Here is a 21,599-nt window from a genome sequence, read left to right as displayed (position 1 = left end):
AGACTGGTGAAGATTGCTCTTTTACTTCAGTACAAAATAATTCTGCACAAAATAAATGAAAAAAGAAAGGTGCTTTTCAGAATTAAAGCGCTCCATCAGCTTCAACTCTTTAGCTCAAGTGGGAACTTGAGAGCTGACGGCTTTCTGCCAACAGCCCACTGACTACATAAATTATCACGTTGCATATACAACATTGACAAAAATGTTTTTTATTTTTGTGTATTGGCACTTGATCTTGAGTTTCACTGTGTGGAGTGACTGCGGTGCAGAGTTTGGCACTAGTTTGACATATTTATGTGTTGAAATGGAACAGAACTTAAATCTGAGCGTCATGTTGAAAACGTGAAACATCTTGAAAACGTATACTAAAAACAGACTTTTCAGTGATGGAGGCCTCGTGTCCGGAAAGCAGAATATTTTCACATGTCCAACACCTGGCGGCAGGGATAAATATTGGCTGCCAACTGTTGCTAGTTTGGATCAGCGGGAGGGACAGCCATTTTATTATAGACTGTTGCATCGTGTTGAGGGTCGTGGTTAGGATTACAGATAGGACCGATTTAAGCAATTTCCACTGTTTTATTTCTTGCATCTCTTCTGCTTCTCTTAATGTTTCAAATGCAAAACTGAGAATTGAGGCATCACAAAGCCTCAGTTTATTGTCATGGTAAGCTAACTATCATTGAGGTTTTTGCTCTTTTTTTTTTTTGGCCTTTAGACAACAATTGAATATCCCCCAATATAGGTGGCAGATGAATTCATGATGGAAATATTGTGTCCGATCTAGCTGTGTATTGTTCATATACCATGGAGCCATTGTGACACGTGATTGGCTGAATGCTTGTGTCTTGTGACGGAAAGAGTTCATCGAAGTGTCGGTGCTGCATTAAGGAAACCCGGTCAGTTATATAATTACACACAGAGACACACTCATCCTTTCATTAAACAACTGTTATATTTACAAAAAAAAAAAGAGCAACATCCCATCTTTACCTCAGTTTGGTGAAGATCTGAGCTCTGAGTCACCCCGAACATTTCACACCCGTGTAAATTCAGACCTGGAAACGGTTGCTCTAAATTGCTCTGGCCATGTTCTGCTGAGGGATGTCTGGAAGCATGCTCCCAGTGCGTTGGTAATTACAATGTAATCTGATATGGCATCACAGAGAGAGATAGGGAGGAACATGAGAATCAACAGCGTGCTGGTGTGCAGCTGCAACGTCTCATCCTGACAGACCAATGGCAGGATGTGGAAACGAGGAGGAGGAGGAGGAGGGACGGGAAGAGGACGGGAAAGAAGAAGAAAATGGGAGGGGAGCTAAAGAATCATTACAAAAAAAACAAAACAAAACAATTTATTCATATTTTCAATCTGCTTCACTTGGACACATCCGTAGTTATAGTAGCGCTGCCTTTACTTGATGAATTGAGCCTACAGCCAGAGTCTTGAGTCCTGCTGTGCGGCGCAGTCTTGGTTAAAATGCACGCTTCCTCAAACGTCATCCTTTTGAAACTAAATGTGATTTAGATTCAAAGTCGAGGTTTTCATTCCCTCAAATGGAAAAGAAAGTGAAGAAGCAAGTATTTTAACCTGAACCATCTCGCTGCTCAGCCATTTGTTACTGGAAGCTGAGGGGGGAGCAGTTCCCGCTCATTCACCCCCGAGGCGGAAGCCTTGTCCCCAGTTGTGACGTCCTCGTCCTCCGCCGCCGCCTCCTCCTCCTCCTCCTCCTCCGCCTCCACCTCCGCCTCCGCCTCCACCTCCTGCCTGCTCCTGGACGACCGGTCTCCTGCTTGGAGGGACTCCAAACCCTGTCACTCCTCCCCTCCTGTTAGGAAAAAACCGATACCTGGAGGGAGGAGGACACAGACGGTCAAATCTTTGACATAATCAACAACAAAAAATCCACTTTTATGAGAAGAAAATTTAGTAGTAACTTTGTAATGAAAGGAAATTTGAAATATAGGTTACATGGCAGCACAGGCAGCTTTATAACAAACAAGTCAAAGAAACAGTCACAAATCAACACGTTACTTGTTGTTAGGCTATATTCAGGTGAAATATGTCATTTCTTCTTTGGAAAGTCACATAGTCTTTCTTTAAAGCTTTATATTCTCATCCTCAATTAGCCCAAATCTCAGAAATAAAGTTGTTGGTAAAGTGATACTGTAAGACCCAGGCGGGGGGGAAAAAAAATCCTTTAAGGTAGCTTTGCTATAATGTTATACTCCCTTAATGAAAAGGAATAATACAAGGTGTCATTTCTAGGTCGAAACGTGCCCAAAAACTTACAAGAACTCTGGTGTGGTGAGTAGGGAGCGTCCTCCCAGGTCCATGGGGTATTTGAACATGAGGAAGAAGTAGAGGTGGCCCACCAGGTTTCCTGTCAGTTCATCTACAAAACTGCACAAAAACAAAGAGAGGAAGATGAATCAAACACAATCCGCTGTGACGTCCCTCATTATTTTGTGACACACTGTTTTGAAGTCTTGAGTTTGGCATTTTAGCCGTCGCCATTTTGGTTTTTAGGGTCAAGAAGTGACCATATTTAGACAAACGGGGGTCGAGTGAGGGGTCGATCTGACCGAGAACCCGAGGACACTATCCCGCATCCCTCTACTGGCAGCCTGACTGCACCCCAGGCCTGTCAATCAAACCAGGTGTACCCCCAAACATACCTCTCTTTGAGGCCTAATATCTTATTGATTCTGGAAACATTTTCAGAAGGACCGCCACAACACTGATCAGAAGGCGTGAATTTAGCGAAATGACGTCATTATGATTTGTGGAAAAAAAAAAAGATTGTCTTTGTATTTCATGAGAGAATTAGGTGCTTTTTGAATTGGACTCTATTAGAACCATGTGTTTTCTGGATCCAGCCCCTGATGGCCATCAGTGGTATTGCACTTTAAGTCCCATACACATTAACTTCACTTTTCTGACCAGCAGACTTCATCCATTCTTATATACAGTGTATGATTAACCCTCACAGGAACACCATTACGCAGTGCTGATGTAACAGTGTGTTTAAACACACATCAGGCTGCTTATCAGGTCATCAACCACTTTGGAGCATTAATGTGAAGACTTTGACTTAAATTTGTACTTACGAGCCTCCGATGATAAAGTTGAAGCCCAGGATGACCCAGGGTAGATAATGTGCCTGGGACAGAGCAGCAGACAATATTAGTTTGCGTGCTAATGTGAATATTGGGGATTATTTCAATGCTGAGTATTAAAAAGGCTTCATAATCAGGTAGGATTGTTAGCAGATGTAAATGGACCATTTTGAGAGATGGGGTACCTTAAATCTTGTTCCGAACCAGAAGGACACGATCATGTCTTTGTTGAACTGAGCCCAGACGTACAGCACTGACATGATCAGTGGGATCATCAGCAGCTGGAAACAACACAAACAAAAACATTGGTAGCCCAGCCAATCAGCATCGACAAGTCACGTGGAAGAAGTTTTCACCGTAATCGTTCAAACCCGGAGGTTCATTTTTGTCACATCTGAGAAGTGTTTCTTTCGATGGGGAATACAGTTTGTCTATCCAAAGACATCTAAAGGTCACCCGTTAATATGTTGTATGTGGTTCTTTAATCAGTGCGAGAACTGGACTATTTCTTGGCCAGGATCCGACAGAGACGTTTGGATAACCTCTGTAACATTGCATGTAAGTTAGTGTACTTTAGAGGTGAAGCTGGTAGCTTCGTACTTATTGACTTACTCTTGAACAAAACGTCAACCTTTTAACTGCTTTAAGTGGGTTTCTTGCTTTATGAAACACTCCTAAGATTTCCAGTGATAGTTGTAAGCGAGTGTTAAATCCACACTACGGTGGTCATAACTCATGTTCTGGTATCAAGGCAGAGAGAGAGAGGAGGCGGACGAGGCTTCTCACCTGCATGTTTATCAGCAGCCCGGTCATCTACAGCCACAGAGTCAAGGACGACCAACGTCAATACAATCACAGCCTGAGCCTTAAGATTAGAGCAGCTGGGGGCTGGAAGGTTGCCAGTTCAAATCCCCGACCAGCCCTGAGAGGACCTGGCAGTCACCTCTGCCTTTTCCAACTGGAGCAAGGCGTCTGACCTTGGCAGATCACACCTCACGTTTTGTTCTTTTTCACCCGTTCCCATAAACACTTGGTGAGATATAAAGACCTTAAGATAATGTCGCAATTTTGTCAAGCGGACAATCAGAGCTGAACTCCTGACAAAACGACAGGGTGTGGAGATGTGGGCCGAAGTGTGCTGCTGGTGCTGCATGTGACCTAGATTAGGTTTCTGTGCTCTGCAGGGGTAGACTGACACTGGGCCACTGGCACAGAGCCACCGTGACATGGCACAGAGAGACAGAGACAGAGAGACAGAGAGACAGATGAAAGAGAAATGCAGAAAGGAATGAAGGCAGCAGTGTTAGAATCAGTGGGAACAGAGATGATGTGGCCTTATTTGGTGAAGGAAGGATTCACTGTAGGTGGATTACAATGTTGTATTTAAAGGGAGGGTATTTTGTGATGCCAGTCAAAGGATACAACAATGCAGATCCAGTTAAAGAAGAGCATGAAGATATAGTCTGCAGTTCTGCCATCAAACGCCCCTGGGAAGAAAAAAAAAGAAAAAAAAAAGAAGATCATCACGATAATATCGAGAGTAAAAATAGCCTGACAAAGAGTGAGTGTATCTAGACCCGTCGTCTCACCTGTCTCCAGCCGAGAGGAGTACTGGTAGAGGAAATACAGGTTGACCAGGTACAGAAACCCAGTGTTGGGGGTTATTGGGAAATAAAGGGTGGCTGTCACTGGTCTCCAGAGCTGAAACAAACAAGAGAGACATGAACCTAATAGAAATGTCGTAAGACTTCACCATCTGCAGCTGATCCAGACTTTCACCGCTGAGCTCCCAACACATGTTTAGTCCCATGTGGATTACAAACGATAACTTCTGAGCAATTAAAACTGTCAACAGACGGCTGGCGTTCCCCTGCAGAGCGCTCAACCTCACAATTCAATTCCAAGATGTTCTTTGATGGGAACACAAGTCAGATCAATACAGCATTTAAAGAGGGGATGAAAGAATAAAGCCTCTTCCCTGTTAAATTACAATTAATTAGGAAGAAAAGGACAGGATACAATTACAACATTCAATGCCGTGCAGGATCAGCATCTGTATTTGATTTTTAGCACCAACAAATTTAGATTGATTGTTTTGTCGATCGTGACTTGCCCAAAAGTTAATCTGCAACGGGTTTAATAACCTCCTGTTTATTGAAGCAAAAAGACCGATCCTTCTCTGATTCTCAGGATTTAATGCTCCTCCGCTGCTTGTGTCGGCCGTTCTTTACGATGTCTGATATTTTATTGACTCGTACAAGGTCAGGAAGTTCTATAATGTAACCTAAAAACCAGACTGCAGTGCAATTTTGTTTTCATTGATTTCACTTTTTAAATAGCCAAACACAGGGCTTACTATGTCGCCATAAAATGCACAGCAATAATTAAATGTATCGTGGTTTTAATCGATCGCTTCCCTTAAAATTCAGTCTGCAGTAAGTCAAAGAACTGAGGTTCAATTTCATAATGGCCGCCAAGAACCAAAGTTTAACAACAGCCAGTAAATGGAGTAAAATTCAGCTGAAACACTGCTTGTGTTACTCTGAGATATCTATAACCTATTGATAACTGTCACGTTAAACAATACAGTCATACACCTCTACGTAAAGTGTAATGATTGTTCAAATAACCAGTGGTGGGAGAAGGCTGTTGAAACCCCGAACGTAGCAATACCACTGCAGAAAAAAAGTTCAATACACATAAAAGATTATTATTATTTTTTTTTTTAAATCACATTAAAAGTCTTCCCTTAAAAGTACATATGTATTAACAGGTATGGTAAGGTATTACTATGGCATTAACTGCTGTGGCTGGTGAAGGACACTACTTTATACACCGTTATATTTATTTTTAGATGTAAATAGTTTAATCTGTATCAATGCATCTAATACTTAAACTGATAATACAATATTTTATAATGATAATAAAATTAATTATGGAGTAAAGAAGCACTTTTGTTTCCCTCTGAATGTGTCTTTTGACATGTCCACCCCCCTTACTCATAATAACGTCATAGTTATTATATATATATATATATATAGTTCACACACTGCCTGAGGAGCTCCTTTAAAAGAAAAGGACAAAATACTGTCTCCGCCTCGTGGTGTCTAAAGGAACAGCACTTTAAAACTAACTTGTGTTACATCACCAAATACTCTGCGGTGCAACATTTCTCGACCCATCTCTGGTCGTTACACCACTATGATTTTCCACTGGTGTTTAATACACACCATGTTTTAGTGTTATTACATTAAGCGGCATTTTGACAGCAACCGGAAATGCGCTCCTCCTACGTCGCGCCCTCTGATTGGTCGCCGCACACCTCCGGGCCTCAGTGGTCCGCCGCTAGTTAGCCGCGAGCTCAGCAGACTTTACGTCCGAAACAAGCACGACCGCTCCGGCGCACACAAGTAAAACAAGAGCCGATGAAAACAACAACAACAAAACGTACGTGAAATCTGCTGATGACCAGCTCCGGAAACAGCATGAGGTTCCTGAAGTCAACCAGTCCGAGTTTACCGACGAAGGGAACCGCGACGGAGGCGGCGAACCAGTATCTGGTGACGAGAGGGATGCTTCTGAACCAGTCCCCGACGTCTGACATCTTTCCATAGGATGACTGACACTTTATGAACTTAAAACTCCTCTTCAAAGATTAACACACACACAAAAATAAATCCCTAAACTACGAGCCGCTTCTGCCTTTAAATCACAACCGCTCTCCCTCTGCTAAGTTTTACATGACGTGGCTAATCACAGGCAGCTAGCTCTGGACATGATTCAGTTACTGACGTCAGAGCGGAAACATCCGGTTCAGCTTTTCACAATAAAAGAAACACAACCACTAGGTAGGTAGGTATTTACTTTATTAATCCCTGAGGGGAAATTTTTTTCGCTACAGTAGCATACAGAAGCAATAAGATAATAATAGAAATAATAGAATAAGAGAATAGAATAGAATAGAATAGAATAGAATAGAATAGGTAGGTAGGTAGGTAGGTATTTACTTTATTAATCCCTGAGGGGAAAAAAAATTTCGCTACAGCAGCATACAGAAGCAATAAGATAATAATAGAATAAAATAATAGAATAGAATAAAATAATAGAATAGAATAGAATAGGTAGGTAGGTAGGTATTTACTTTATTAATCCCTGAGGGGAATTTTTTTCGCTACAGCAGCATACAGAAGCAATAAGATAATAATAGAAATAATAGAATAAAATAATAGAATAGAATAGAATAATATAAAAGCAATAAAATAGCAGTAAAATAGCAGTAAAAACTGTAAAATATAAAATGCACAGTATATACAGTACATTATATATCTATATATATTATATACAAACAAACCAAGAAACACAGTCAACAGTGTTATTGTACTGTGATGGATTTTGCCAGAGGTGAGTTATTGTACAGTCTTATTGCAGTGGGCAGGAATGATCTCCTGTATCTGTCCTTGTGACAGCGGAGCTGGAGGAGTCTATTAGACTAATACTAAGGAAAGTATACAAAGAACAAGCAAAAAAAGAAACTACTAATGAACTGAAACAAGGACATGTATTATGTTTAACAGAATAAAATGATGACTAGAATTATATAACACACGCATATATATATATATATATATATATAAATATATATAAATAAATTAATAGTTATATTTTAGAAAAATGACAAAAATTGCACTCAGCTTTACAATACCTTTCAAAAGTTAGCAATCCAAAATTAACAAAAATAACAACAATAATTAAAGTAGCAGTCAACATAATATTCTTACCACTGAAAGCAGAGGATGATTGTTTAGTCTGAATCCTGTTGAACTCCGTGCTAAGGTCAGATGCGGGGGAGCTAAACTCTCATTCAGGCTTTTAATTGGCTGGTGAATTAAAAAAAAAAAAAAAAAAAAACACTAGCCACTTCAGATTTTTTTTTTCTAGGAAAGTAAGTGCTGCAAAACAAGTTTTTCTTTACTCTGCCAGGGACTAAAGTACCCGGTGAAAGCTATTTATTTCGAACCTAAACTCAAAACTAGACGTCCAATAATCATGTTCATTGTCAATAAGAGCTGATGTGAAATCAAATATCATGCCTTTTTTTTAATTTAGGGCTGTAATATTAGTCTGATTGTAAAGATAGTTTAAAAGCTTGTTGTTGACAAATACTTTTATGATATGATAAATGGTCTAAATTCATTTTAGAGAAACATTACAGGTATTCATTTTCACACTATGTAAAATTACCAGAGAAACATCACTTTTCTTTTTGACATTAGGCAGAGAAAACTGGCCAGTGCCCTTTTCTCAGGACTTTTTACATCATTCCTATCAGACATTATTGCACAAGTGATAATAATCACTCCGTCAGCGATACAAATTAGGATCCTCACATTTGACATTAAGGTGACAGTGGCCACAGTAATGAAGGCTTGCATACTTTTTTGTATTTATTTGGCAAGTTGTGGGTTTCATGCATTTAATGTATTTGTATTTTATTGGGGGGCTGGTTTATATTAACTCATCTTAATTTGAAGGGAAAATGCTAAAACCGGATGTATTATTATCACTGTCACCACCATGTTTTGTTTTGCTTTGGGTTATTATAGTACTTCCTGTAATATTTACAAAAAAGAAAAGCTTTGCTTCAGCATCCACAGGCAGCCACCAAGAGAAAGAGGCGTGCCAGACGCAGCTGTTTACTTGTCCTACAACTGGCACCTGTGAGGAGTTGTGATGAACCCAAAGAAGAAAATGGGCAAGTGACAGGGTGTGGATGGCAAGGAGGGAATTAATGTTAAAAATAATAAACATACAACAGACAAAACAATGCTGATGTACATTATCTCTTTTTATTAAACCTCATGCTCTCCCTTTATTTCATAACTCGGACAGAGGGGACATTTTTTGGTTTCAGGTTTTGGGGCCCAATTTAAGTAGAGAAGTGATCCATGTTTTATTCAATAAACACTCTGATACACAGTAATGATGCAAAACAGGAAAGAACAAGTGATGCGCCACCATAATATGATCATTAACTCTCCAGTTCCTTTGATATCTATGTAGCTTTTTAGAAACTTTCAGCTCATAGTTTAGGTTTTCCAGCCTTCTGTTGTAGTTCAGCCTCACCACTCTCACCCATCCTTTTCCACATGTAGCAGGCAATTTTAGGTTAGGGTTAGGTTAGGTAGTTACTTTATTAATCCCCGAGGGGAAATTTTTTTCGCTACAGCAGCATACAGGAAGCAATAAGATAATAAATAATAGAATAATAGAAAAGCAATAAAATAGCAGTAAAATAGCAGTAACAATATAAAATATAAAATGCACAGTATATACAGTACAGTATATATCTATATATATTATATACAAACAACCAAGAAACACAGTCAACAGTGTTATTGTACTGTGATGGATTTTGCCAGAGGTGAGTTATTGTACAGACTTATTGCGGTCGGCAGGAATGATCTCCTGTATCTGTCCTTGCGTCCTTTAGTCAAAAAAGCTCTTATAAATGGACAATGCAGGACAAGCCCAGCACCAAACAGCAGAGAACGAAGGTTAATGACTGATGAGTGAACATAGTTGAACATTAAGAGAGAGTCAGCAACTGGTTAAGAAGTCCCTCAGGACCAGATGTTTCACTCAGGAGTCGGTGGAAGTCCAAACAGAGCAATCAAAGAAAGAGTGACTATTGGATTTGGATTCAACAGGTGACCAGAAACATAGCTCCAAATTAAGGCTGAAGTTGAACCTTTTCTTCAGCATAACAATTTTGCAAAGGCAAAAGCGCGGATAATGTTCTTACAGCTTGTTCCACTCAGTCAAAGTGGTCATAAACAATTAAGAAATAATTCTGCTTTAAAAACCATGTGAACAAGATAGACATTTTTCAATTTAATGAGACTTCTCTTGAAAAGGAGCACCTGTGATTTGACAGGGGAAAGTCTAACAAAGAAGGTTTTTGATGCCTTGAGTCATCACAGAGGAGTTTTGTCAATCTGAGAAAATAACCCTGAGAAACTAAATAAAGTTTGGAAGCGGATGGAAGCAGCAGTTTACATGTGAATGATATCCAAAGCGTTATTCGTGGCAGTGTGGATATAATTTGCCAAATAACTCCTAGCTCGTCTACAGTACTTGGGGAATACCTGGAAATCCAAAAATACAAGACTCCTTGAGGTTTGAACTTCAACTCCCACAATGCACACCGGCTTCCTTGTTACGTCACCTTGGGGCGACAAAATAACCGTCTTCAAAACAAACAAAACATCTTCCCAAAATGCAAATTGAGGAAAGTATTCAGCATAAGATCTGTTAAACATCGAGGGCACCGCTGGACTAATGATTACCGGACATGTTGTGTGCTCTTTACGGCCCCCTCGTTGTGACGTGAAGTTAAACACAGTGGATGTTGTTGCCCTTTTAAATTTCGCGCCGCCTGTCAGGAGATTAGCCGGCTAACCTGTTAGCGAGGAGGGACATCAACAGCAGCGGTGACATTAAGTTAATCCGGGGATTATTTTTTTATACATTCATGCCGTGAGGTTGTTTAGACTTCCGTAAAATGGAGGTGACGGACATCGGAAACAAAGAGGAGGGTAAAGTCTGGCATCGAAAACCAGCACCGGGGAAAAGGTAGGTTTGATTATGTACTCACTATATACTGTTAATGTTCATGTATTACATCGACGGCAGGTCCATACTGTTTACTCTATTCATCTTGTGTTTTGCTGTTTGTATGATCAAAACAACTCCAAGCTGACATCATGTGTTTATAGCAGTTTCATAATCATATTTGTTGACATTGTAAACAGGCTTGTATCTGGCCCCCCCACATCCCCACGCCAGGGGTTTGAAGGACCCTGATCTACATGAACTCAGTTGTAAAGCTGCTTTGTTATCCCAACAGGTAGTGACATCTGGTGGTGTAATAGTCAAAGATTGTGTCTCTCTCTTATGCAGGTATATAACACCATGAAAGTACACATCAAAACTTTATTCAACATAAAATCCCAATATTCTAGTTTGTCCGTTGAATCTTACAGGACAAATGTGAAAACGTGAATGAGGTCTCTTTCATATGGGACACAAGGGATTGCTGAATGGCTTGATGAATAGGAAAGTGATTTTAATTGTGTACTTTGGACACCACATTTTGTGGCTCTCAAACCAACTGAACAACTATGAATGAGACTCTTTCCACCACCATCATCAAGACATTAAATTAAGGAATTTAATTAGGAAAATCCATTTTATATCTCTAAGTGAGAATGTGTGCCAGTATGAGCACTGATCTTTGATGATGGAACATCTTACAAAGGCACTTTAGCATTTGTTTGACCTTTTCACTCATTCGTATTCCATAGTTGCGCAGGTAAGGAGTCAGACGGTTGTTTTACAGGTGAACCTTCTGTACAGCAGCAATGCAGATCCTTTAAAACATGGCAATCTGTTGTGGAAAGACAGTATTTACTTATACACTACTTTTCCCTGGGTTCATTGTCACCACTAGAGAGCAGCAAAGTTTCACACCAATGTGTTGCTTTTCATCTTTCATCCTCAGAAATGAACGTTGTTTTTCTTCCTCAGTGTGTTGGTGACGGTGATCCGCACGGTTCAGCAGGCCAAGACAGTGCGGTTCCTCCACGTGGCTTTTGACAACACGGGAGACTCCTTCCTGGCTGGAGATTACCATGGCAACATCTATATCTTTGACATCAGTAGAAACAGGTGACTGACTGCTGAATTGGATCTACGGTATTTAGAGCAGGAAAGCATGAAAAAAAAAATAATAATACGCACACTTCTGTCTTGTTCCTGATTCCTCTTCAATGTGATGTCAGTGTTTCAACCATAAATGGTACAGCTTCAATTTGGAACAGAGGATGACCTCAAAGTGTCCAGCCCTAACCACACAGACACTCTGACACTCTGCATGTTCTCACGTTTATCTGATGTTGTGTTTTTCTTCGCTTCTTTCTTCGGGTAGATTTCGTCTGGTGCGGAAGACAGGACAGGCCTGCACTGCTCTGGCGTTCAGCCTCCGCAGGACCACAGAGTTCCTTGTGGCGTTGTCCGACTACACCATCAAATGCTTTGACAAAGGTCGGATGGATATATCCACTCAAAGCATCGCTTTGTTCTTAATTTGTCGTTTGTTCTAATTTTATTCTCACTTATGCTTTAATTTCATGTCAGACTGTCCTTCATTGGACAACAAACAGTCAGCGCAACCTTTCTGTCACACACAAAGCAGCTGGTCAATTTAATGCAAAACCAGTGACGTGTGTGTAATCAGTTTCTGTCCACATAAAATAAAACTCCCTTCCTTTGCCGTATGTCTCATTACGCAGACACAAAGCAGCTGGTCAGTTGGATGCGCGGCCACGAGGGAGCAGTTTCATCCATCTCTGTGCACAGCTCCGGCCGCTACGCCATCACCACGTCCTCAGACACGGCTCAGCTCTGGGACCTGGACACGTTCCAGAGGAAGAGGAAGCTCAACATCAGGCAGTCGGTTGGCATACAGAGGGTAAACATGCAGACACACTGCCAAAGCAACTGCCAGCCTCATCAACACGAAAAGAAACGCAAATCATAGTCTGATCACTTCATGAATGGAATCAGTCGGGATTCAGAGAGTTTGTTTGTGTTGTTTTGTCATTTGAGGATTTATGCACTAAATCTGCTCCCTCTTCGTGTTGCTATCTTTGTAATGGCACGCTGTTGTTTGTGCTGCAGGTGTTTTTCCTCCCTCTCAGTAGCACCATCCTCAGCTGTTTCAGTGATGACTCCATCTTTGCGTGGGAGAGCGACACACTTTTCTGCAAATACCAGCTCCCTGTTCCTGACAGTGGACCCAGAATCTCCTACAAGGCCTTCGCTGTCACTCGGTGGGTCTCTCACATCACCGCTACTAACCACCCCAGCGATCATGTTGCTCCTCACTATTATTACTCAGGATTACATTTTACAGCATGCTAAAATCACAACACTTTACAAGCACATTACAAGACGAAGTAAAAAGGGATCAGAAGTCTTTAACCAACACGTACATGCGTGCGCTGTGTCGACAGAGATGGAAAGAGCCTCGCAGCGGGTGGACGCTCCAACCTGCTGCATCTGTGGTGTCTGGACAGCAAACAGCTGATGAGGGTGATTCAGATGCCCACGCAGGTTCGAACCGTCAGACAGCTGGAGTTCCTGCCTGACAGCTTTGACGGAGGAGCCAGTCAGGTACAGACACAAACACAATGATGTCTAGTTCCTCCGTTTTTTATTGGCTCGTTTGTTTTCTTATTCCAGAGTTTCCTTAACTTTTCAGACCATGTGCCATATGAACCAAACTGAAATTTCCAAGAACCACTTCTCACTGCAGACACCAACAAACTTTCACATAAAATAGGATTCACTGATTTAAATAATCTATAAACCTCAAAAAGGCTAAAGACCAACACCGTAAAGTTACTGTTTCAAAGAAAACATTTACATATTTTGCCAGAAATAGCACCTTTCGGTGGCTCGACTGCCGACTCCTCTTTAGCATTAAAAAGTTTGTCTGACCTGGTCCAATGTTGTCACTTTCCTGTTTTTTGGACCTTGCAGCCATTTTAAACTTCGAATCATTCTGCTTGTTAGAATCAATGACTTTGGAGTCCCAATGTAACTCCGTCAAATATCAGATGTGATGTGACGCCACCCTACGTAGCTAACAACGACCATTATTCATTTTAATGTGAAGTATGAATGTAACAGCTGTTGTCTGTAATAAAATCACAATTATTTTTTTTGACTTGGGTCAGTTGGACTGCAATCGTTAATCTTTTCAGCGAGGCTCTAAGGTGCCACCAGGTGGAGCCTCCACAGTTTGGGAGTCACTGTCCTGCTCTAATCTTGTATTTTGTTTTTTCCAATTTCAGCTTGTGTTGAGTTTGCTGCCATTTATGTCTGTTTCCGTACACATCTACAGTACAGAGAAAACATTATAAGGCATTAAAGTGAGGATGTTTTCAAAAATAATTCCATCATTAGATGTATTTATCAATTAACGTCATACAAAGTGCAGTGAAGAAAAATAACCTTTATCAACACTTTGCCTTTAAAACAGATCCAGTTTTCCAGTGTTTTTAAGGTATTTGGTTGGCAGGTCGTTCAAAGCCGAGGCTGTGCTGTGTGTTTACGGCTTTTGTTTTTGGTCTCCGTAGACACTGGGTGTACTGAGCCAGGACGGCGTGATGCGTTTCATCAACATTCACACGTGCAAGCTTCTCTTCCAAATGGGTTCCCACGGCGACACCATTACTACGGTGGCGGTCGGCCCCAACGGCCGACACGTTGTGGCTATCATGGATAATGGCAGCATTAACATCTACAGTGTGCAGAGTCTCACACAGGAATTAAACAAGGTGACCGTCTGTTGTGATAACATGACGCACGGGGCGGCAAGAGCTTTCTGATTTGTTGATAATAAGGGATTTTTCTGTGTGTATTCACATTTTGTTTTTGTGTGTTTCTCTCTCTCTCGCCTTCTGCACAGCCTCCCCCATCCCAGGTGGCAGTGGTCTCTGGTGGTGAAGCTCATCAGGACTTTTCTAACATAAAGGTCAAAGTCAGGTCAGAGGTCGTTCAGAGACCGGCCAAGAGCTACGGCAGGCGGACACAGGTGAAGATACTTCGACCCCCTGCTGGGTTGACAGCTGACGATAAAGAGGTAGAAACAACACACATGAAGTCATCAAACTATTTTCTCCACCAGGGTGTTTGCTTGTAGTTTTTTGTGGATTATTTATTAGATTTTGTTTTCACACAGACACACCAAGCCCTTCTCTGAATGGGACTGGATGTAGATGTTTTTGTTTTTTGTGTCTTTCTTGGAACAGAATGAACTTCCCGCTGGGCTGAATAAGAAGAGACTGGTGGCCCTGCTCAAGGCTTTCGGAGAGTATCCTGCTAAATACAGGTACAAATCAGAAGTTTCATGCAGGGTATCTTAACAACTGAAAACTGTATGCCATCAGGGTGTGAACGATAATTCCTTCATTCTTGTTGCAGGATGTTTGTGTGGCGGTCTTTGCTGTGTCTCCCAGAGAACCACGCAGCGTACAGCAGTCTGACTGACAAAAGCCTTCATTCAGCCTTCCTCACGCTGCATGATAAATACCCCATCAAGAGTCACAAACTGCAGAGAGGACTGCAGAGGTAAACACACACACACACACACACACACACACACACACACACACACACACACATACACGCGCACGCAAGTGCAACTAACTTTCGTTAAATACTTTTTCATCGCAGACTTGCATCATTTTCAACAAATCATTTATTGGCTCCTTTCATGTTCTCCGCAGGGTTTTGTCTGCTTTAGCTCACTGGGCAGCCATCTTTGGAGAGGTGGAGTACCTCCCTCTGGTCGCCTTTCCTTTCGTCAAGCTCTTCCAGAACAATCCGATGCTCTGCTTTGAGGTGGTCGCCACCGTCATAGGTACTTCTACACAGTGCTTCTTATCACAGCTTTCAAATATATTTCAACCTCACACATTTGAAAGTTTAACAGCTAGACAGATTTAGCTGCTGCGTTGAGTCTAGTTAGTTTTAAAGTCCCTTTCCAGTAATTGATTAAACCTCTAAAAACTCATCCCTACACCTGTCACAATTATTACATAATCATTTGACACAAATATTTGTGATCAGGCGATAATCGTCAGAATCTCTTCCATTCATCTGTATAAAACCAGTTGGAAGAAACTCAACAGAAATGTCATATTTCAATGTATGATTAAACTATGATTAGGGATAAAATAAACAGAAAAATAAAATAAAATTGTTAAACGCAATTATTTGTATGATAATTAATCGTCGACATAGATTTCATGATCTTGACAGCACTGCTCATCCCGGATTATCAAAGTCATATCTTTATAAGTTGTTTTTTTTTCCAAGAAAGAAAATTCCCGTCTAACAGTGTCTTAGATGTGACTCAACAATTTGCCTTCCTGCAGTACGTGCAGCTCCATGAAGATGCATATAGCAACCGCTCCGCAACTCGAGCTGGCCGCTCCATGATACGGAAAGCGAAGGATTTCAAACGATTTTAACTCTAAAACTGTTCCAAGTTTTTGAATAATGGCTGTTAAACTCTGTTTATGAGGTATCTGAATGCTGAGTTGATGTGTTATCAGTTAGTTGAATCTCTGCTGACTCGGATGTTTGTTTGTACAGTGAACTGGTGCCAGCACTGGTTCGAGTATTTCCCCAACCCTCCTCTGAACATCCTGAGCATGGTGGAGAACATTCTGGGTCATCACGACAAGGAGCTGCTGCAGCACCTGGTGGACTGTGGCATCACTTCACAGGTAACAGCAGCTGCAGATTCCTGGAGGAGCTGTCCTCTCAGTTTCACATCCACGTCTCTGTCCTCATTCATACACCCTCCGTCTGTCCCAGGTCTATGTGTGGCCCTTGCTGGAGACCCTGTTCTCAGAGGTCCTGACTCGCGATGAGTGGCTCCGACTGTTCGACAACGTTTTCTCCAATCACCCATCGTTCCTGCTGGTGGCCTGTGTGGCTTACATCATCTGCTGCCGTGAGCCTCTGCTGCTCTGCGCCCAGAAGCAGGACTTCGAGGTAGCTCCTTCCGTCTCCTCTCATCTCGTCTGAAAATAAACCCAGTCCCACAATCAACGTCTCCGACTCTCCTCCTCCTCTTCAGTATTTTTTTCACCATCGGAACAACCTGGATGTTGGAGCCATGATAAAGGAGGCCTACCGACTCGTGGGCAGCACACCAGCTGACGTCCATCCCAGGACGATGCTCGCTGACTTTACGCCACTGACCAAAGGCCAGTACCCAGTGTTCAACCATTACCCAGAATTCATAGTGGAATACCAAAGCCAAGAGAGGGAGAAGATACGACTGCAGGAGATGGAGTATCTCCGGGAGAGGTGAGATTATAGATGAACCTCAATAACAGAGGCACTCGTTCATGTTTAAGTTGATAGAATTAGATATTAAGAAGAAAAGTAGTGAGAAAAGAGGTACCACATGTAAATCTGTGTGTGCGTGTTTCTTCAGACAGGAAGTGTCAGCGCTTCGTGTAGATTTTGTGCGTCGCCAGGCTGAAGAGGATGCTTATTATACACAACAGGTATATTTCAGAAATCTTTTAAAGCATAGATTTATTCGTACGGCAACGCCCCGACTGTAGAGAGTTCATCAGTTTATGAAAAACAAGCCCTGAAATGGAAATAAATTTGACTGTTAATTGATTTGAACACAGGAGTTGCTGCAGCAAGCAGAAGAACAGCGCAGAAACATCCTGGCACAAGAAGAGGACAAACTAACACAGCAGAGGACAAAGTAAACAACAAACAACACACTTTCACCTTGACAGTTTTATTACAGCTAAAAAGAATGATGGTGATTTTAGTGGAGTTGGTTGCTGACACCGCTCCGTCCTGTTCAGGTTGGCAGCCATGAAGAGAGAGCTGAAGGTGAAGGAGTTACAGCTGCTCGACGCAACCAGAAGACGCTTTCTCAAACACCAGCAGGACCTGCGAGCGTCACAGATCCACAGACTGGACCAGGAGATCAGCAGAAAGGTGAACCCGGCGCTATCTGGTCATACATGATATATGATTTGTGGTTCTTTTTTCCCCCGCTTTGTTAGGATTCAGTGATTTATCCCATCAGATGTTTAATGTTGTATAATTATACACACTTTTGAGAAGATTTTAAGTAATTAAAATGCTGGTTGGGACCCCAGAGAGCATCAAAATCCTGATGTCAAGTGTCTGTACTTGTTTATAAAAGAGCTTAAACTAACCTCTGAGATATTATCTGTTACAAGTCAAATATAAGTAAATATTTGAACGCTTCAACTGAAAAGGGCTCACTTGGATGAATTTAGCTGGAAGCAACACTTTGCTTGTCCCTAATCATTTTTTATATGTATGTGTCTATGGGACACATTTATGCTGACTTCAGTTTATTACATTCTGGGCTGTAATCCCAGAATGAGTCGATGTATCATCAGACTGACCACAAAGAGTTATGTGCTTGTTAATATTTGTAAAAACCATCAGCAACTTTCTTTCTGAAGTTTATAAGCCTTTAAATCGTGCCGCAGATGGATCTGCGTGATCAAGAGACGGCCTCAGCAGTCCAGGATGTGGAAATCAGACAGATGGAGATGGAGGCTCAGAGGAAACGACTTGAACAGGTGACTCTACCCACCTCTCCCATCGCTGTCATGCTTCCATCTCTTTTTACGCCTCTGCGTCTTGAACGCGACACCTCGGGAACACCTTGAGGGAATTTCTGCAAACTCCAGCGTTCACTTGGACTCAAGGATGAACTGATTCGATTTTGGTGGTCAACAAAACATCACACGTGTGTAATCGGATCAAATGGTGAAATCATGGCATTTTATATGCAAAAGGTCAAAGATCAACCTAAATGTTCTGTAAAAACACTTTCCCGAACATTATTCAACACCACAGCTCAGGAGCAGAAGGGGAGATTGTGACCATATCTCACATTGAGATCCTGATTTAGTGACACTTATCCTGAGTGTCCACCTTGAAACTGGGCTGGTTGTAAATATCTTCTGTGCTGTCGGGTTGAAGATGTGTGTGAAGCATCCGCAATTTAGAATATATAGCTTCTTTGCAAAACCATACATTTTTGGAGTATCATCTTTAGTTTTTATGGCCGAATTCCTTCAAAGTCTTCACTACATATATTGATTGTCTGGACAGACATGGATGTCAACCTCTGCAGATAAGAATCACCTTTTTCTGTTCATACGTGACACGTGCTTTCGCTGATGTTCATCTAATTTGTGTTTCCAGCATTCCGCCACGTAATCAGACCTGTGTTTTTGTGTTGTTGTATTTTATGGTGACTGCTGTGTCAGCACTTGTTGAAGGAGCAGAAGCGTGTGGGCTGGGATGTTGAGGAGGAGGTGGAGATGAGGATGAGGGATGCAGAAAAAGTGGAGGAGAGCTTCACGGAGCCGCCACACAGCGCAAAGACCAACATGCAGGTTGGTGACACATCCCAGTATAATTGTCAACACGTGATCGTGTGTGTCCGTCTGGCTTCACAGGAGACTACTGAAGCAACACAGTCGCACAAACTATGATGTTGGCAGAGCTACATGTGATCTTTTCTCCACCGCGCGCACACACACACACACACACACACACACACACACACACACACACACATAGGCCCTGGAAGAGGCCCTGGCAGAGGCGTGCCAGCTGGGCTCGGATTCAGACTGGCAGGGAGAGGTGGCGGAGCGCCTGCAGCAGGTCGACGCTTCACAGGGGAGGAGGAGGGGGAGGCTGGCGGAGCTTCACAGGAAAACCCTGGCAGAGGAGGAGAGACTGGCTGACACTGTGAGAGATGTGGCAGGAAAGAAGGTGCGAACGACTGGAGTTTGTTTGTCAACACGTTTACGTGATGTATTGGCTCGTCCATTACATGACACAATTTGCAGTGATGTAATTCGTGGGCTTTTAGCGGGATTCAGTTCAACCAAACAGCTCAGGAATAATTGCGCGTTGTTCATTTGCAGTGGGATGAAGTGATGAGAAGCAGAGCTCAGTTACAGGAGCAGCAACAGCCCTGGTGCTCAGCGGACGCAGGTACGACTCCATGCACGCACATACAGTACACACACACACACACACACACACACACACACACACACACACACAGTACACACACACACACACAGTACACACACACACACACACACACACACAGTACACACACACACAGTACACACACACACACATACACACACACACACACACATACAGTACACAAACACACATAGACATGCAGTCTGTTATCCAGACATGTATTAATAATAGTGTTTGTTTGGTGTCAGATGTGCAGAGACAGACGAGGAGCAGGTCACCGTGTTCGATTGGAGGACTTCCTCACAGACCTTTTATCATCACTGCTGTTGATGTTGCAGGAACAGCAGCCAACTCTGCCACAACACCGAGGCCGGCAGGAAGCAACACGGTGTGTCTGAACAGCACTTCACCTCCAGAGAGCGCCTCCACCAACTGTAAGTCCCTTTAGTTACCATGTTTTACAGCCTAAAACAAATGAAGAGGTTCCAGTTATTTCCTCCTATTTCTTTACCACTGCTTTTCTTTTCTTTTTTAAACTCCACCAACGTGTGTGTTCTGTTCAAAAAGGTAATATTTATGTCTAATAAAACAAATGAAAGAAGCACAAGGCTTTGTTGTGTGAGTGAATTAGTAAATAAAGGGGTTTTAGTATCACAGCTTTTACAGAGCAAAACCACAAAGTTCTTCACAAATAAAAAGTAGGACTATAAAAACAGAAGCCAGCGCTGTGGTCTGTGACACATTTGAGTGCCACCACAGCAAGACAATGACCCGCTGCAGAGACCACAAACTGAATACCCATCATCACTGAAAGTCGGTTTCATTTTGTTTTCATCAATAATCCTGTTTTCTCTCTTCGTTCCATGTCAGTCTCTCTGGACCGAGGCCGGGCGCAGCTGGACAGCAGCGAGCGGGAACTGCTGAAGGAAATCAGAGAACTGAGGCAGCGGCTGGCAGCCAGAGCCAAAGAGGGCAGCACTGTCTCCTCACAGTCTGTCCACACACTGTCCCAGTGACCACATGCTCCTCTCTGTCTTCTTAGAGTCAACAGACTCACTACAACAGAGCAGAAACCGTGACTCAGACTGAGGGGCGAGCTGCTGGTTAATACTCTCCAAGTGCTTAAACTCCATCCTTTATTCCTTTATTATTAACAGGACCAGAGTCAAACACGTGTCAACCCCCGGTCCTCTTGTGTTGTTGCGTCATGTGATGTGCACATGGTGACTGGAGGATCCGAGTCGACCTGAAACACATGCAGTCGTGTCTCATCATATTCCTGCAAGCAATAAGTAGCTTCATTCATTTGAACACACTTCACTTCGAGGTCTGTCTAATGCCAGTGAACATTAGTCTGTGACTAACAAACTCTCACACACACACACACGCACGCACACACACACTCTCACACACATACACACACACACACACACACTCTCACACACACACACACACACACACACACACACACACCTTAGTCCACCAACTTAACAAAGTAAATTAGTGCAGTATAATTTCTGGTCGCCATGGCAACCACAAAGACAAACTATAACACCTCTGAATTTATGGTTATATTACCATCATTCACGGTTGTAACTTTTTTTTTAAACGTTCGCTGAATTAGAAATTTTATTTAAATGATTTTTTTTTTTTTTTAATTTGTTGTATTTAAAACCTGTTTGGATAAAATGATTTTAAAAGTCCTGATTGATCTTTCTGGTTCATTTTGACGTTCCTGTGTAGATTAAAATGTCTGGCGGCAGGTGCCATTTTCTACACACAAAATGCACGTAGATCGGATTAGGATCTAAATTAGAGGAACT

At 42.1% G+C, this 21,599-nt stretch overlaps 2 protein-coding genes across 3 annotated transcripts; one reads left to right on the top strand and one right to left on the bottom strand.

Annotated features, from left to right (window-relative positions):
• Positions 1 to 1,339: 1,339 nt before the first annotated feature.
• Positions 1,340 to 6,909, bottom strand: derl1 (derlin 1). Its single transcript, XM_069143336.1, has 8 exons — positions 6,572 to 6,909; positions 4,710 to 4,821; positions 4,543 to 4,607; positions 3,907 to 3,933; positions 3,306 to 3,401; positions 3,112 to 3,164; positions 2,294 to 2,404; positions 1,340 to 1,850 (listed from the first exon to the last, which is right to left on the bottom strand). The coding sequence occupies exons 1-8, from the start codon at positions 6,722 to 6,724 to the stop codon at positions 1,652 to 1,654; spliced, it is 816 nt and encodes a 271-aa protein (XP_068999437.1). The 5' UTR covers positions 6,725 to 6,909; the 3' UTR covers positions 1,340 to 1,651.
• A 3,466-nt stretch (positions 6,910 to 10,375) lies between these two features.
• Positions 10,376 to 21,479, top strand: tbc1d31 (TBC1 domain family, member 31). Of its 2 annotated transcripts, none has more exons than XM_069143327.1 (23): positions 10,376 to 10,752; positions 11,707 to 11,847; positions 12,107 to 12,222; positions 12,471 to 12,649; positions 12,859 to 13,010; positions 13,194 to 13,353; positions 14,322 to 14,522; positions 14,654 to 14,827; positions 14,997 to 15,076; positions 15,169 to 15,315; positions 15,474 to 15,607; positions 16,345 to 16,478; positions 16,570 to 16,749; positions 16,835 to 17,067; positions 17,198 to 17,270; positions 17,403 to 17,482; positions 17,589 to 17,724; positions 18,252 to 18,344; positions 19,041 to 19,169; positions 19,357 to 19,551; positions 19,707 to 19,776; positions 20,115 to 20,210; positions 20,647 to 21,479. In XM_069143327.1, the coding sequence occupies exons 1-23, from the start codon at positions 10,682 to 10,684 to the stop codon at positions 20,790 to 20,792; spliced, it is 3,120 nt and encodes a 1,039-aa protein (XP_068999428.1). In that variant the 5' UTR covers positions 10,376 to 10,681; the 3' UTR covers positions 20,793 to 21,479. The 2 variants fall into 2 exon arrangements, with proteins under 2 accessions (XP_068999428.1, XP_068999427.1); XM_069143326.1 differs by having other exon boundaries at positions 20,025 to 20,210.
• The last annotated feature ends 120 nt before the right edge of the window (positions 21,480 to 21,599 follow it).

The sequence above is a fragment of the Embiotoca jacksoni genome, unplaced genomic scaffold (assembly GCF_022577435.1).
Source record: "Embiotoca jacksoni isolate LCO1_2020_lvr unplaced genomic scaffold, fEmbJac1.0.p SCAF_11, whole genome shotgun sequence".
Lineage (NCBI taxonomy): Eukaryota > Metazoa > Chordata > Actinopteri > Embiotocidae > Embiotoca > Embiotoca jacksoni.
This window is presented reverse-complemented; position numbering and strand designations above follow the sequence as displayed.